This window comes from Siphateles boraxobius, unplaced genomic scaffold, assembly GCF_051911475.1.
Source record: "Siphateles boraxobius isolate OS27281-9 unplaced genomic scaffold, OSU_SipBor_1 93, whole genome shotgun sequence".
NCBI lineage: Eukaryota > Metazoa > Chordata > Actinopteri > Cypriniformes > Leuciscidae > Siphateles > Siphateles boraxobius.
Genome location: NW_027509223.1, coordinates 269,037 through 284,156, shown reverse-complemented (window position 1 = coordinate 284,156; position 15,120 = coordinate 269,037). Strand labels below are relative to the sequence as shown.

At 38.0% G+C, this 15,120-nt stretch overlaps 1 protein-coding gene across 1 annotated transcript; it reads left to right on the top strand.

Moving 5' to 3' along the window:
- Positions 1 to 1,614: 1,614 nt before the first annotated feature.
- LOC143733258 (sialate:O-sulfotransferase 1-like) lies at positions 1,615 to 13,262 on the top strand. Its single transcript, XM_077224886.1, has 9 exons — positions 1,615 to 1,748; positions 3,839 to 4,376; positions 4,468 to 4,582; positions 6,645 to 6,829; positions 8,705 to 8,826; positions 9,864 to 10,035; positions 10,108 to 10,272; positions 11,209 to 11,409; positions 12,732 to 13,262. The coding sequence occupies exons 2-9, from the start codon at positions 3,992 to 3,994 to the stop codon at positions 13,082 to 13,084; spliced, it is 1,698 nt and encodes a 565-aa protein (XP_077081001.1). The 5' UTR covers positions 1,615 to 1,748; positions 3,839 to 3,991; the 3' UTR covers positions 13,085 to 13,262.
- The last annotated feature ends 1,858 nt before the right edge of the window (positions 13,263 to 15,120 follow it).

Here is a 15,120-nt window from a genome sequence, read left to right as displayed (position 1 = left end):
CGCGCATTTTTTTTGTTTTCATATTGGGGCTTCTGGGAAATGCATGGAGTTGCCTTAATTTATTTAGAGAGTGAATAAACTCACGAAACAGAAAAGTATCGTCATGTAATCCATTGATTTCAACAATGTAACTGTATTCTAAATACCAACTATTTAAATTGTAACTGTAACGGAATACAGTTACTCATAATTTGTATTCTGAATACGTAACGCCGGTACATGTATTCCGTTACTCCCCAACACTGAGTATGGCGTACCACAAGGCTCAGTACTAGGACCGTTGCTGTTCACTCTATACATGCTACCCTTTGGAGATATCATTAGGAAGCATGTCATTAGTTTTTACTGTTATTTTGATGATCAGCTCTTTATTTCTTCACGCCCTGATGAAACTTACCAATTCACAAAATTAACGGAATGTATAGCAGATATAAAAAACTGGATGGTTGGCAATTTCCTACTACTTAATTCTGAAAAAACAGAGATTCAAATTATTGGACAAAAAACTTCCACACGTAATAACCTAGAATACTGTCTAACACTTGATGGCTGCTCTGTCAAGTCCTCGTCATCGGTTAGGAACATGGGTGTGCTCTTTGATACCAATCTTTCATTTAAAGCTGCTTTGAAACAATCCATACTGTTAAAAGCACTTTATAAATGAAGGTGACTTGACTGGACTTGTCTGACATCTTATATGCCAGATATTTAAATGTCAATGGGCACAGAAAGCATCAGTTTTGTGTTATTTGTTCTGGGTATGTTGCAATGTTAATAAAATGAATCCCAATATATACGAGTGTGCTTGTGTCTCTTTCTTTTTAGCGTGTGTGTTTGCTTTTCCCAGATGAATGTGCTCCTCTCCTCCACAAAAACAAAGCCTCTGTTCTGCTCAGCACAGATAATGCCTGATCTCTGTAGCCAGAGGAACACAAAAAACAAATGCCCAACATCAGTGGACCTCTCTGATGCATTGCAAATCTGCATGGATGTCCAAATAAAAATATGTATTCATGATCCACATTTAAAAACAAAATGGAAGCATAAAGCTTATTTTGAAAGCATGTGATTAAATCAACATTAATCAAACTGTGTAATGCTGCACAGAGAAGTACCTATTTTAAATGTGTTTGAGGAGAAGAAAAAACAGTAGAAGAATAAAAATAATAAAAATAAAATACAATTTTGCTTAAAGAAAATTAACCCTTTTTTAACACAATTATTGTCATTAAAATGGGGTGGTTGGGGGTAGCATTTTAAATGTAGGCTAATATTGTTAGTTAATGTTATTTAGGCTATAGAGTGTTAAGTAATCTATGTATTTTATACCGGTGGTAGGCACAGGCAGAGAGTTTGGGTGGGGGGTGTAAAGCTTGACAGCAGCGGCTCCTCTACACGCTCATCTGAACGCGTCAGGTCAGTCCGTGTTTTACACGCTGCTTTGGAAAAACAACAACGCCGTTTTAATATTTGACATGAATCTCGCTCACTTCTCTCTACAACAGGAAGACACGTTAAAAGTCGTTCAGAACTGCAGAAAATGTAAAAACCCGTTAATAGCAGTTAAAACATGCGGTGAAAACAGTCTTGTATAGTCGACAGAAAGCGTTCAGCTGCGGGGAAGAGCCGGTGGGAGTATCCAGTCAGGAATCCGCGGACTCTCTTCAGTGGAAGCGCGTGAGCCGCTGATGGACACATCCGCGTCCGTATGAACCGCACCTGATCCGAGGAACCACAGTAACACAGAGGTAAGTAAGGGAACAGTCTTATTAGTAGGCTATACACTCTAATAATATCTGACGTTTATCTGAGCGCAGCAATGTGCATAATTTAATTGTAAATATCGTTCAGTTGCCTTTTTATAACGAGCATTTGGAAGTTTTTGTCATTTAACGTCTGACATTAACAGCTAACTTACCGTTGTCTTTCGCTCATAAGGATAACGTCAGGTTAATTATATCAAATGGAGCAAAGAGCAAGTCTAAACAACAGCAGCTGTTCTTGGAGCTTAAACCCCGCTCTGAGGACTCAAAGATTAAACTACAATTGTGTCCTTTCAAATGATTTGCAGCTTGCGTCTGAAAAGTTTTGACATTGGTTTGATGACCAATACTTCTGCTTCCTTTTAAGTGCATTATAAATGAACGTATTGACTTTTGTAAAATTTCGTTTTCTCTTGTAAAGTCAGTCTTGCTGACTATATTTTATGCCTTAGACTACTATGATAACATGCAAAAATAAATGTAGAGTTTTGATGTGAGATAAACAACCCCTCACCACAAGGCTAAAATTTAAACTAAATTTACATAATCTCTGATACTAATGCTGAGTGATGCATTAAGCAAAAAAGCAAGTATATACAAATAAAAGATGTGATGTGCCCAGTAGAGCCGAGAGTGAGGTAAACCTTATAAATTCTGTCTGATAATGTGCTGATTTGTTTGGAGGTTGATCATTAGATAGACCTCTCATTCCCATCATGAAGAGAGAGGTTTTTCCATCAGCATCTAAATTATTTCATTTTCTATGTTAGGCTGCACAACTGACTGCAGACACATAGAAACAAGTGCCATTTTCCTAGAAAATCCTCTCAGCGCAAAGCAAAAGCAGTTTTCCACATATTCTACTAGACGAAAGTGTCAAACATTTCAGTCCAGATGATGAATTTGAAAGAACGATGCCATATGTTGTTTGCTTGGCTGTTTTTATTCGTAGAGTCCTGATTGGAATCTGTTATATATTAGGAGATAACATTGTCAAAATTATTGATCTAGTAGCTGTTGCCTTTAAGGGATTTTAAGGAATATTCCTGGTACAAATAAGTTAAGTTCAATTGACAACATTTGTGTCTTTCTTTTATATACTTACTTCCAATTTTTGGAGTATTAAACAGAAATGTGAAGCTTACACTGTTAAATAAGCAATTACATTATTTCTTCTGATAAAACTTTATTATTTGAGCTGAAAGGTTCATAATTTTTTACAATCGTTTACAATTTTAGTGTTAATGGCATTGTGTTGTCCTGGCAATGAAATTGTAAAATTGGAACTTTACACTAAAATCATACTATTGCAACATTAAGCATTTACAATTTGGTCCCTTCATTCACTTCCATTGTGTGTCACTGTAACAGTTTTTTTTTTAAAAGGAGGGTCGAGCGCATATTAATTTCTGTGATAATCTATATTACCATAACAACTGAGCATGTATTGAATCCTAAATATTACTAAAAGTTAGGCTATACTAATCAAAAACGGTAAAAGATTTCAGTTTCGTGTTTTGGCAAAACGTCAGATTTCCTCAGACACTGAGTTATTTTAGAAGCTGTGCTATACACTGACGAATCTGCACTGGATGTCTTCTCTCTTTCTGCAATATGAATGAGCTCCTTGATCTGTGATATGAAGTTCAGCAGGATGGACAGCTCTTTCCTCCCACAGGCAGAATTTTTTTCCAGCACATCACTCTGATGGACAGACAACTCACATCCCATAAAGCACCAGGCACAAATGAAGACCAAGAGACACAATTCAGCGATTCCTTTTTAGGTGATGTTTTCATAACTCACCTGTGTTTCTGCAAGCAGGTTCTCTTCAGTTTTCAAAACATGTTTAATAAATCAAAAGGGAAAATGGTAATTGGACTCTTATTGATTCATCAAAAACAGCTCATTAGCCCCAAAGGGCCGAAGCCTCTATGAAGAAATATGACAAGTGGTTCACATATTTTCCTTTGAGTTGTTTGAGATTTATCGTTCAGATCTGAGAGAAGGGACGTGTTTTTATCCGATTATCTGATCTTGTATTCATACTGACAGGCCTTTTCTATTTATTTTAGGTCCTGTGAACTAGTAGATGATGTAGACACCAAGAGCTAAAATCTTCTGTAGAAGATGATCACAGCACCTTCTAGAATTCTCATCTTCTCTTCAGTTGCCCTGTATAAGTGTAAGGATCTTGTTTGACATCCATCTGGATGGTTTAAACCAGAATGGCCAAACAATCCTTTTTAAGGAGAGCTCAATTGCTCCTGTTTTTTCTGGGTGTGGCTTACATCATGGCAGGAAGCGTGTTACTGCTTCAGCGCTCCAGTGTGGAGACATTTCAGAGAGAAACGGATACCATGGCGCTCCCTTCCCTACCAGCGCCACCTAGAGCCCTGGAAGTACCTTCTGCCAGGTGGTTGTACAGGAGGAATGTCATCCAGGAGATGGAGAGCCAACCTCTTGAGCAGACAGGCAATATAATGGACCAAAAGCACCTCATATCTCGTAACCTGGAAATCAGGCATCTGAGACGCCACTGGTTTCACGGTAATGCTGAACAGAAAAGATCTTCTAAACATAATCTGTCACACAAGGAAGCCAGACATAAAGGTAGTGTTTATAAAATAGAATTACTCATCGTTAATGTACGATTTTTTATAATTATTCTAAACTGTTTATATTGCTTTTTGTTCCCAACAAGGGACCTACATTGGATGTTTTATAAACAACGAAACGGAGCACGCACTCGGCGGGACACTTCTTTATGATTTCCGTAAAATGACCAGCGCCTTGTGTCAGGACACCTGCTCAGAGAGGTAACGTCTGAAGATAAATGAAAGAAACCCTGTTCTTTTAGAAGAATGCGTTCAGTGTTTATCCACAGAAGCGGGGGCAGAATGTGAGCTGGCTGATGTGACTGACCTGGAGTCCATCCAGAGAAAGAGCATTAAAAATGCTTCAACCATTTAAAATGACAGAAATTCCATTCTAAAATCATTATTTTAAAATACAAAAAGTCAATATAAAAATATAGATTCACTGCTCAAAATAAAACAATGCTTTATTTAGAAAATGCACAGGTACTTTTTGATCTTTTTACTTAGCAAAGCAGGGGTAGGCTATTACCAGTGAATATTTTTAGGTAAATAACTAGAAGAATAGCAAGACTAGACGAACAGCAAAGTGCAGTAAATGGTTGAAACCAGTGTGTTAGCATGATAATAAATTAAAATAATATTATAACAAATATCAGTTTGCAACATTAAATCAACAATCACTGTTTTTGTACAACTAAAAAAAAATAACAAAGTGGCTGACCTTGCACATTCAATTTACAAATGTCTGCACCACCGCTTAAATAAGGTGGATAGAATGAGAAGTCCCACACCGGGGAACAGTTTGGAATTATTAAAAATGTTTATGTTATTTGATCAAAATACAGTAAAAACAGTAATATGGTGAAATATTATTATAATTTGAAAAAGAAACTTCTTTCTATTTTGATACATTTTAAATTGTAATTTATTCCTGTGATGGCAGAGCTGAATTTATCAACTATTGCTCCAGTCTTCAGTGTCACATCATTAGCTATAGTTAACGTGAAGTTATAATGAACAAAACCTTTACAGCATTTATTAAATTTGTTTACATTCTACATATGCTAATCCATTTTTAACATTTAAAATTGCATCCGTTAATGTAATTTTTAACATTGCAATAGCATTAGTTAATGTATTGTGAATAAACAAATTAACAATAAATTATAAGCATATTTATAAATTAGCATTGACATAGATTACTGCTGTAAAAATGTTATTCATTGTTAGTTCATCGTACTTAATGCATTAAAGGCACACTATGTAGTTTTTCAATCTTCATAATATATTTCCAAGACATGAGAGATGGTACATCGACTTACAATAGGTTAAATGACACGTCTGCCATAGCCTGACAGTGTCTGTATCGCTTTTACTGGCACTACGTAACTTCGGTGTTCCGGGTAGTAACCGGAGCACAAAAAGAACTACAAAATTTGACTGCTTTACGGCATACCTCACTTCCCCCACTTCCTCAAATTCTGACATGAGAGCCCAACTAGCGTTTGTTTGCCGCCTGTATGTTGTTGTCATGGCCGAAGCAGCAACTAATACGAAGAAGGCAAAGGTTTTGTCGGAGGAGACTAGAAAGAGAGAAAGGGAGAGTGAGACATGAGTAAACATCGGAGCTGCGTTTTCAGAATCGCGAAAAAAAACGAAGAAAGCGCAGTCGGAAGAGTCTAGAAAAAGGAAAGGAGAATCTGACAGCGCGAGGAACCGGACAAGAGTCCCACTCGCTCAGGCTTTCACTGTTAAAGTTGATTCCTGCGATTATCATGAGAACAGTTGTCAATATCTCACATAATTATCAGGACATAAATAAGCCTACACGTTGTACATAGTGTAAATGAGCGCAATTTGCAAACTATTATATTATTATAAATTGCAATAATCATGTCTAACGACATCGTAACAGACATTGTTACGAAATAATGCGACGTACATGTACCTTTATTGATGTCATCTGGCATTTAGGCTCAGGTAAGCCTAACGCGGTAAGCTACTTTAATATTATAAAGTGCAGAGGTCGTGAGTGCAGATACGCTCTGCGTGAGTGGTGTTTACAACAGTAACGTTAAATACAAGTACTCTACAGCGACTCTAGGGGGCGCTGTTTGACAAAAATGGAAATCCTGCATAGTGTGCCTTTAACTAATAAAACCGTATTCTAAAGTGTTACTGAAAAGACGAGATGAGACTGTTAGAGTAGAATAGAATTGAATAGAATAGAATTTACATGTGAATGTAAATTCCTCAGAAGTGAAGGTTTGCTTGTTTCCAGTGGGTTCCGGTACGCGGGGTTGGAGTTTGGAGCGGAGTGCCATTGTGGGAACCGGGTCTGTTCCCGCCGGGCTCGGGGAGAGGACTGTAATCTGGATTGCCGGGGAGAGAAGGGATATCCCTGCGGAGGGGTGGAACGCATTTCTGTTTACAGGGTTGAGGATCGTCTTCCAGGACAGAGAAGATGTGAGTCACATTAAAGCCTGTGCGATTTCAACAATCCTATAGACCCCTTTTGCACTGACGTCACAATCACGTCACGGCGTTAGCTGGAGGCAAAACAAAGTGAAAACTGGAGGCGGCCAATACAAACCAGCACAGATTCGGCTACATAATAAGCATCTTAAATTATTATTATCATTATTAAATGTCATCTTGTTGTGTTTCTGGGTGCAAGAATCACCTACAGGATCCAATTTGAAATGTTATCGCATAATGTTTTCTAAATTATTGTGATTATTTGTGAACCATCTAGGATTGTATACATTGTTGTGATTGATTGTGATAGACTTTTTGAAGAACCTGGTTAGAAAGAATAATCAAATACATAGTTAATTAATATAATTTTAATACATAAAAAATATTTTTATTTGTAGAAAATATTCACATCATTAAAATTGCACTGTAATAATGTCACTCTTTACATTGTAGTCTTCTGGCCTTGGCGCTGGGCAGGACCGCGCAATGTAACGTTGCCACAAGTCAAGACCATTCATCACATAGTTATAGGCATCTAAAGATTTATATGCCCTCAGTTTGTCTTTACGCTGGGATTCTCAGGCCACTCACCCGAGGTAACGTTAATCCTGTCAGATCGTCCATCCATTGACTGAGCGTGTATGGGCCAATCTGGTTCCGTCCGTTAAAATTAACTTTTGCAAATAACAATCGCGCTCCTGGATAGTGAGTGAGCTTGCACATTAAGATAAAATCTGATTTTCTCCCATCATTGTTAAAAAACAAGCTAAAAAAAATTGCAAACTAGCGTTAGTGAAGCGGCCAGAGGGATCTTTCTGCCTCCACCTAAGCTCCGCCCACATAAAAACGTCATGATGTTTACCAACTGAAAAGGGGTCTATTAGATTATTACAAATCACACTGTGCGACATGGATTTAATAAACTTTGGTACGACATGTACTGTATATATAGACTACAATGATGACACCTATTGAATCGTAGGCTACGACGCAAGTTGGTATAGAAGAATAGAACATCATCAGTGTGCGTTAGTGGTTGTTATGTCCCGGTGGCTTCCAAGGGATGTGGGACCAATAACAAATTTAATTTCCGGAACGGAAAGTCAAACTAGGCGACACACAAGTTCCCATTTTTTTACAGAAATTTATTATAATAATGCAGCAAACGCAACAGTCAGGGGACAACTAAGATAACTTTCAGGAAAAATAGAGGATGCTGCGAATTATGAAAAAAACGGTCACCTCTGAAACAACAAAAACAAACAAGATTAATACAACACGAACGGGGACATAAACAAATAGAGCTGGATGAATCGCACTTTGGCAGTTTTGGTTTTTATGTGCGAGATAAAAAGAGGAAGCGAATGAGGAGAATATGGATGTGGGGTCATGGCTAGGGAAAAGAGGCCAAATTGACATGCCAGTTTTGGTAAATGGAGCTGGAGGAAAGTAGTTTAGAGTCTTAGCGCCATGTCGCATTGATCAATACGCCATTTCTTGTTGCATTTTTATTGGCTAGTCAGTAGGTCATAGCAGCAAACACACTGATATACCACACATTAGGCAGAAGTATTACTGTAAACATGAGTGCAGTTCTGCTTGAATGGGCCACACACATATACAGTATAATAATTTTTATTATATTTTGTGAGTAATGGATTAGAGAAGATCTAGTTTAAAGGCCTGGAACCCTGTGCCAAAATGGGCATGGATGGAGAATGACTAGATAAGACAGAAAGAAGGTTGGAGATAGTGAGGGCTGCTTTTATTTTAACTTCATACGTCCTCTGCTACAGGACAGTGGGGGGGTCACCTGAGGCTTTGTACAAGATGACTTCTGTTTTTCTGTCCGATGTTTCTCAGACAGAACTGTGCACTACCACGGCTGTTTCAAGAGGCCAAAGAACTCTACCGCTGACTTCCTGATCCAGACCTCTGGGCCGACACACGCTCCTCAGCAGTGTATCGAGATCTGCACAGATCAGGTATAATTCACAAATGCTTGTATTAATCATTTTGTAGCAAATTAAAAGTGTATTTATTATTATTATTAAGAAGAAGAAGAATATAAAACAAAATAAAAAAAACATTATTATTATTATTATTATTAGGTGCCAATCACTGAAGATGGTGGAGTTTATTATTATTATTCATAATAATAAAAGTCTCCCTTTAACCCCTGCTTAATTCACACTGTATTTATTTAGATTAAATCTAGATCTGTCTGTTTGCACTATTCTGGATAAATTGAGAATCAAGATTTTTTTCCCCCTTTAAAATAGAATCAGAATTAGCTTTATAAGCCAAGTGTGTGAATGATTCTCCCACAATTACTGAATAATACAAAACTAAACTAAATAAGTAATTTACTGGAGGTTGTGAAAAATTGTTATTTGCTGCAATCTATTTAAAAATGTTTAATTAATTGAAAAAAAAATGTTTTTATCCGTTTGAATGATTCAATGTCTCGCTTGTAAAGACTTCACTTGTTTCATTACTGGATGAATCAGCGTTATTGAACAAATCTCTTGAAAGAATGATTCAATAATTTTTTTTTATGACAGTCACTTGTCGCCACCTACCGATGTAATGATGTAATTGATACAATCTTCATTTGAAGGATTAAGTTTCTTTAAAAAGGTGATATGCTGTATTTTAATCACTTCTGTAGTCATCAGTGTTTATATCTGAAATATAAATGTTTATCTCTGTACTCCTGTGATATGAATTATTGTAACAGAAATAATGATACTGTGTGGTTGAAAAGACTGTGAAACTGTTTTATGCCAATGCAGATTTGAATGTTCACTGTGATCTTACTAGTCAAAGATTTAATAGACAGCCGAATCGTTGTCATTTAGGAATAAGATGGTGTTTGAATCGAGATCGCAATCTTTAAACAATTAACCATGCTGCTCTAGTTTACAATAATCTAGCTGCCCATCACTGCTCATTACACATGATATGGTTTGTTTATTCCGATCTTTATCTGACCTCTGTAAATTGTGTGTGAACTTGTCAGGACCTGCCATTGGCCCTTTTGAGAGGTCAGCACTGTTTCTGCAGCCATGCCCCATTTCTCTTCACAATCCAGAAGAGTGAACAGGAACGCATGTGTGAGAGGGGCAACAAAACAAACCACACTTCCCCTTATGAACAGGACTACTACTGGGTGTACAGTACTCCCGTGTTAGGTAAAACATGCTACAACGTTTAACTTAAACTTCAAGAACTACTGCTGCAACAGAAAATATATTTTCTTTCAGATGCAACATGCAAAGAAAGGACATTTCTGCCCCAGAAGTCCAGGATCCTCGTTGCCCTGTCCAGCTTCCCAGGGGCAGGAAACACCTGGTTACGTCACCTGATTGAACTCGCCACTGGATTCTACACCGGAAGCTATTACTTTGACGGATCTCTGTACAACAAAGGTGAGAGTCCACTAATAACACGTGAAAGGACAATTCCAGCCAAAAATGAACCTAGTGCTAAATAACACATGGGTACCGAGTCGACCGTTCTCTGGGATGCGTTTTCATGATAATCGAATGTACCCAGTTTTAACGTTAGTTTTAGTTTAACCACAGATTAGCTTAAAACACTAGTGTATGGGGCATCGAATAAGTATGAATAAAAATCGCTAGTTAATACCAATAACAAGGCTCAAAATAGCCCACACTAACACACTAGCATAATGAGGGTCTCTACCTGCAAACCGAAGCATTGAGAACTTTGTAATTGTACAGACAGTTTAACGAACGGCGTTCGTGGTTTGACTGGTCGAGACTGTTTTCCAAAGATGGCTCCTGCTTATATACACGAAGTGTACTGTCTTTATAAAGTATCTTATTATTAAACTGTCTGTACATTTACAAAGTTCTCAATGCTTCGGTTTGAGACCCTCATTATGCTAGCGTGTTAGTGTGGGGCTATTTTGAGCCTTGTTAGTGGTATTAACTAGCGATTTTTATTCGTACTTATTCGATGCCCCATACACTAGCGTTATAAGCTAATCTGTGGTTAAACTAAAACTTATGTTAAAACTGGCTACATTCGATTATCATGAAAACGCATCCCAGAGAACGGTCGACTCGGTACCCATGTGTTATTTAGCACTAGGTTCATTTTTGGCCGGAATTGTCCTTTAAACCCTCCTCACTTTCACCCGTGAGATTTATTAGGATTCTGTAGGACTGAGAACATGAGCTCATCAGAAACACAAACACTTTTAGATATTGCCCCACAAGAAAGAAAATCTACACCGACACCTCTTAAACATCTCAATTGTTTGTCCTAGACTAGCAAGAATGAGAATAATTGAAAAACAAATGCAGACTCGTGCTTCTCAGATTTCTGCCTCTCTGTAGGTTTTAAAGGAGAGAAGGATTACTGGCAGAGCGGGAGAGTCATCTGCGTCAAGACTCATGAAAGCGGCCAGCGAGAGATCGAAATGTTCAACTCTGCCATCCTGCTGATGCGAAACCCCTATCATTCTCTAATAGCGGAGTTCAACCGCAAGTGTGCCGGACACCTGGGCTACGCATCGGACGTTCACTGGAGGAGCAAAGGTGCTAATGATAGAAACAGCATTCTTACAGTATGTTCAGACACTTTAGAGCAGTGGTTCTCAACCAGGGGCCTCAGCAAACTTCAAAGGGGCCCAACATTTTTACCAAATTTGAGTGCTCTACATTCACTAATCAATGTTGATATGTGAATAAAAGCCTAAATTAAATTTGTTCATCATAAAAAGCAATTGTGTCTCTTCAGAAGAAGGGATTTCAATAGAGGGACAGAAATCTCTCAGGTTTCAGTAAAAATATTTTTACTAGTGTTCCGAAGGTTAACTAAACTCTTATGGGTTTGGTATGACATGATGACAATTACATTTTTTCTTCCGCTGGGAATTCAAGCATGTCTTTGTGTCATTACGTCACATCTGTACACATTAAGAAGAGTCTCGGCTAGTAGGATCTATTGTGTGTGAGGAAGTTGGAAGTGGAGATTTATAGCCTTTTCTCACAGCACTTGATATAACTAAATTTATCAATTTGATAGAAAGGTTCAAACGACAATCACCAGTGACAACTGGAGATTCACCCGCTGTAAAATGCAAAAGACTTCGGACTTCGGATCGGCTACAGAAAAAAAGAGACTGCAACCGGGCCATGCCGAAACAATGATAATATATGAAGGGCATTAAATGTAGTCACACGATGCTGATGTTGTTATCATTAACAATTTGAGAACAAAGTATAATGTGCACGGGTTTGACGTGATATGATAAGCGATCATTAGATTTAATCAGCGCAATTTACTGCAATGCTTTATTCCCTCAGTTGGTCAGAACAAAAGTGGATGTTACTTACTAGTTCAGAGGACATTTTCCGGTGAAAATGTTTATGTTGATCATACTTCCATAAAGTATAATCTGTCAATCCGAATGCCGGTATCCACACCGGCGGCGACTGACAGCCGCACATTCTCCTCAAAACATTGTGTTCATCCGCGCTGTGCCGTGCCGAGGCACAACCCACGTAAAGCTGATAATTCCGCGAGTAACTGCAATTGCAGATTTCGAACAGAGATGGCGACGAAGAGGAAAAACTACGTACTGCAGCTTTAAATGCTCATATTTTTTATTTTACATTTTGAATTTAATGTTTATATTTTCATTTAGAAACAATGGATTCAAATTATTGTTATTTTATAGCCATATTGATATAATATAAATACGTCACAAATTGTGCAGCCCTACAAACAAGGACAGCCAACCTGAAATTTAATTTTAAATTTTGATTTTTATCCTAAATACAGTCCTAGCTTTGAGCATGTGGGAGATGCTAGTTCATTTTACTATAATGCTGTTTTTTGTTTTGGTTTTTCACAGAATGGTCTGAGTTTGTGGACAGCTATTCAACCTGGTGGGTGTCTCACGCTCTGGCCTGGTTGCGATTTGCCCACCGCCTGCTGGTGGTACACTTTGAAAATCTTCAGAAAGATCTAGTACCTCAGTTAAAGACTATCAGCGCTTTCCTGAACATCAGCATTCCCGAGGAAAGACTCCTCTGCACAGAGAGCAACAGAGACGGCCTTTTCAAACGCTCGGGATCTCGTAGCTTGACCTTTGACCCCTTCACCCCTGAGATGAGAGCTCGTATAGACGAATACATCCACACAGTAGATAAAGCTCTCAGAGACAGAAGCATCAGCGGCCTACCGCAGGAATACATGCCCAGGTGAGGGTACATGAGCGCAGCTGCTGCCCCCTGCTGGAGGGAGGACACAGAACCACAAAGTGCCTGTGTAAAAAACTACTGAAAAAACTCTCTCAAAGTTTGTCTGTTGTTTTATTTGTGATTGATGTCTTATTGGCAGTGTGTTTAGTATGTGTTATCATTAAACTGATTAATTCTCATTGTATCAGTTTCAGTCCATTTTAATATTATCCTCAAATAGACGGCCACCATTCAACCCGAAAAAAGTCATATAACCATTCCAATAACTCCGTAACTGTTCAGTTAAGCTAAAAAAACTGCATAGCTCCCCTTTAATAATTAAAATCCAATATGTATATATTTGACAATTACTGCTTGTCAACTGTGTTTCTGATGTATATTTGGAAATTCAGGGTCAAATCATCTTCAATTGACATCAGGGAAACATGTTCCTTCATAAACTAAGATAAGACATCTTGCCCTTGTATGACAAACAGTCTGTGTCCTTCAGTCATTTTATTACTATAATGAATCAAAAGTAAAAATCTTAAAGGCTACAGCACTAGCATGAGCTAATATCAGAACTAGAATTAGACAAAAGGAAGAGCAACCCTGGATTTACTTGAGAGCAGAGGCCAAAACATAAGTGCTGAACATTAATTTGTACACAAAACCACAATCATAAAAGGAGAAAATACAATTTTCAGCAGGGTTTGACTGGATAACTCTGTCTGATCTTTACACTGCGGCAGTGAAAAGGAAAGCGTCTGTTATTGTGACAGACTCTACTCATCCCCTGCATAGTTCATTTAATGTACTTCCATCTGGTAGACGATATAAAGTACCTTTGGTGAAAAAGGCCAAGTATAAGAAGACTTATATTCCGACTGCCATTGATATTTTTAAATAGGAAATAGGGGAGGGGAGGGGAGGGGAGGGGAGGGGAGGAGGGGGGAGGCGTGTCTTAAATAGTGTGGTTGTCTTTTGTATTGTACTGTTTGTTGAGCCCTTGTCTAAAGACAATTTTCTACCCCCCTGTGGGGATAGACAATAAAGCTTTTTGAATTTGAATTTAAATATACCTGCCGATGTACTATAAGCAGAACTTCCTTCTTTCTTCACGGTGGAAATCAGGAAGACGCCCATTTCCAAGTCGAATGTTTCAGTTTTTAGATCGTTAGTTGGAACATTAGCGCTTAATGTCACTGCCGGCTGAAAGAAAAATGCTGTGACTGCAGAATTCTTTTGTGAAAGACAGTTCACACATCATTTACAGAGAAGCCTAAAGAGCTGTTCGCAGAGGACCAGCATGTTCCTATGTCAATCTGGGCTGTTTTAAATTGTTTATCTCTTTGATCTCAATGTTGCAAACTTGGCATCTTGATTGAACTATATTCAAATGAAATTAAAGCAGGTTTTAAATTATTCATTAAAGCAACACCAAGGAACTTTTCCTCTGCGGTCGCCCTACAGGTTGGAAGCGGAATTGTCCATTACCGCTGTTGTAAATAATTTAGCCTACCGCAGCCTACTGTCGCTCGCGCACGCTCTCTGTTTATCCAGCACCGGCTTTGGAATCAACAGTGGCCACAGACAAGGTAGAGTATGATGCATGATTTTATGAAAGACATCACAAACGAAGAAAAACTATGTATGCCGTAAAGCAGTCGAATTTTGTAGTTCTTTTTGTGCTCCGGTTACTACCCGAAACCCGAAGTTACATAGTGCCAGTAAAAGCGATACAGACACTGTCAGGCTATGGCAGACGTGTCATTTAACCTATTGTAAGTCGATGTACCATCACAAGGGTCTTGGATATATATTATGAAGGTTGAAAAACTACCTAGTGTTAGGCTACTTTAAATAGAATATTTATTGTCATAAATCTGCCTGCATTAACAACCAGATTCAAAAATATCAGAATATGTATATTCACTGGATTTGGATTGATGAAAAGCTATGCTTTTAATGCAACTCGTGACGTTTTTAAAAACTGTTATTTTACATGAATCAAGTCTTAGCTGAAGAAAAATAATAATAATTTAATTTGCAACTAATTTA

Coding starts and splice junctions, on each gene's coding strand:
- LOC143733258 (XM_077224886.1), top strand. CDS start 3,992: ATGGCCAAACAATCCTTTTTAAGGAGAGCTCAATTGCTCCTGTTTTTT. Junction 4,377..4,467: donor CAAGGAAGCCAGACATAAAG/GTAGTGTTTATA, acceptor GTTCCCAACAAG/GGACCTACATTGGATGTTTT. Junction 10,273..11,208: donor CGGATCTCTGTACAACAAAG/GTGAGAGTCCAC, acceptor GCCTCTCTGTAG/GTTTTAAAGGAGAGAAGGAT.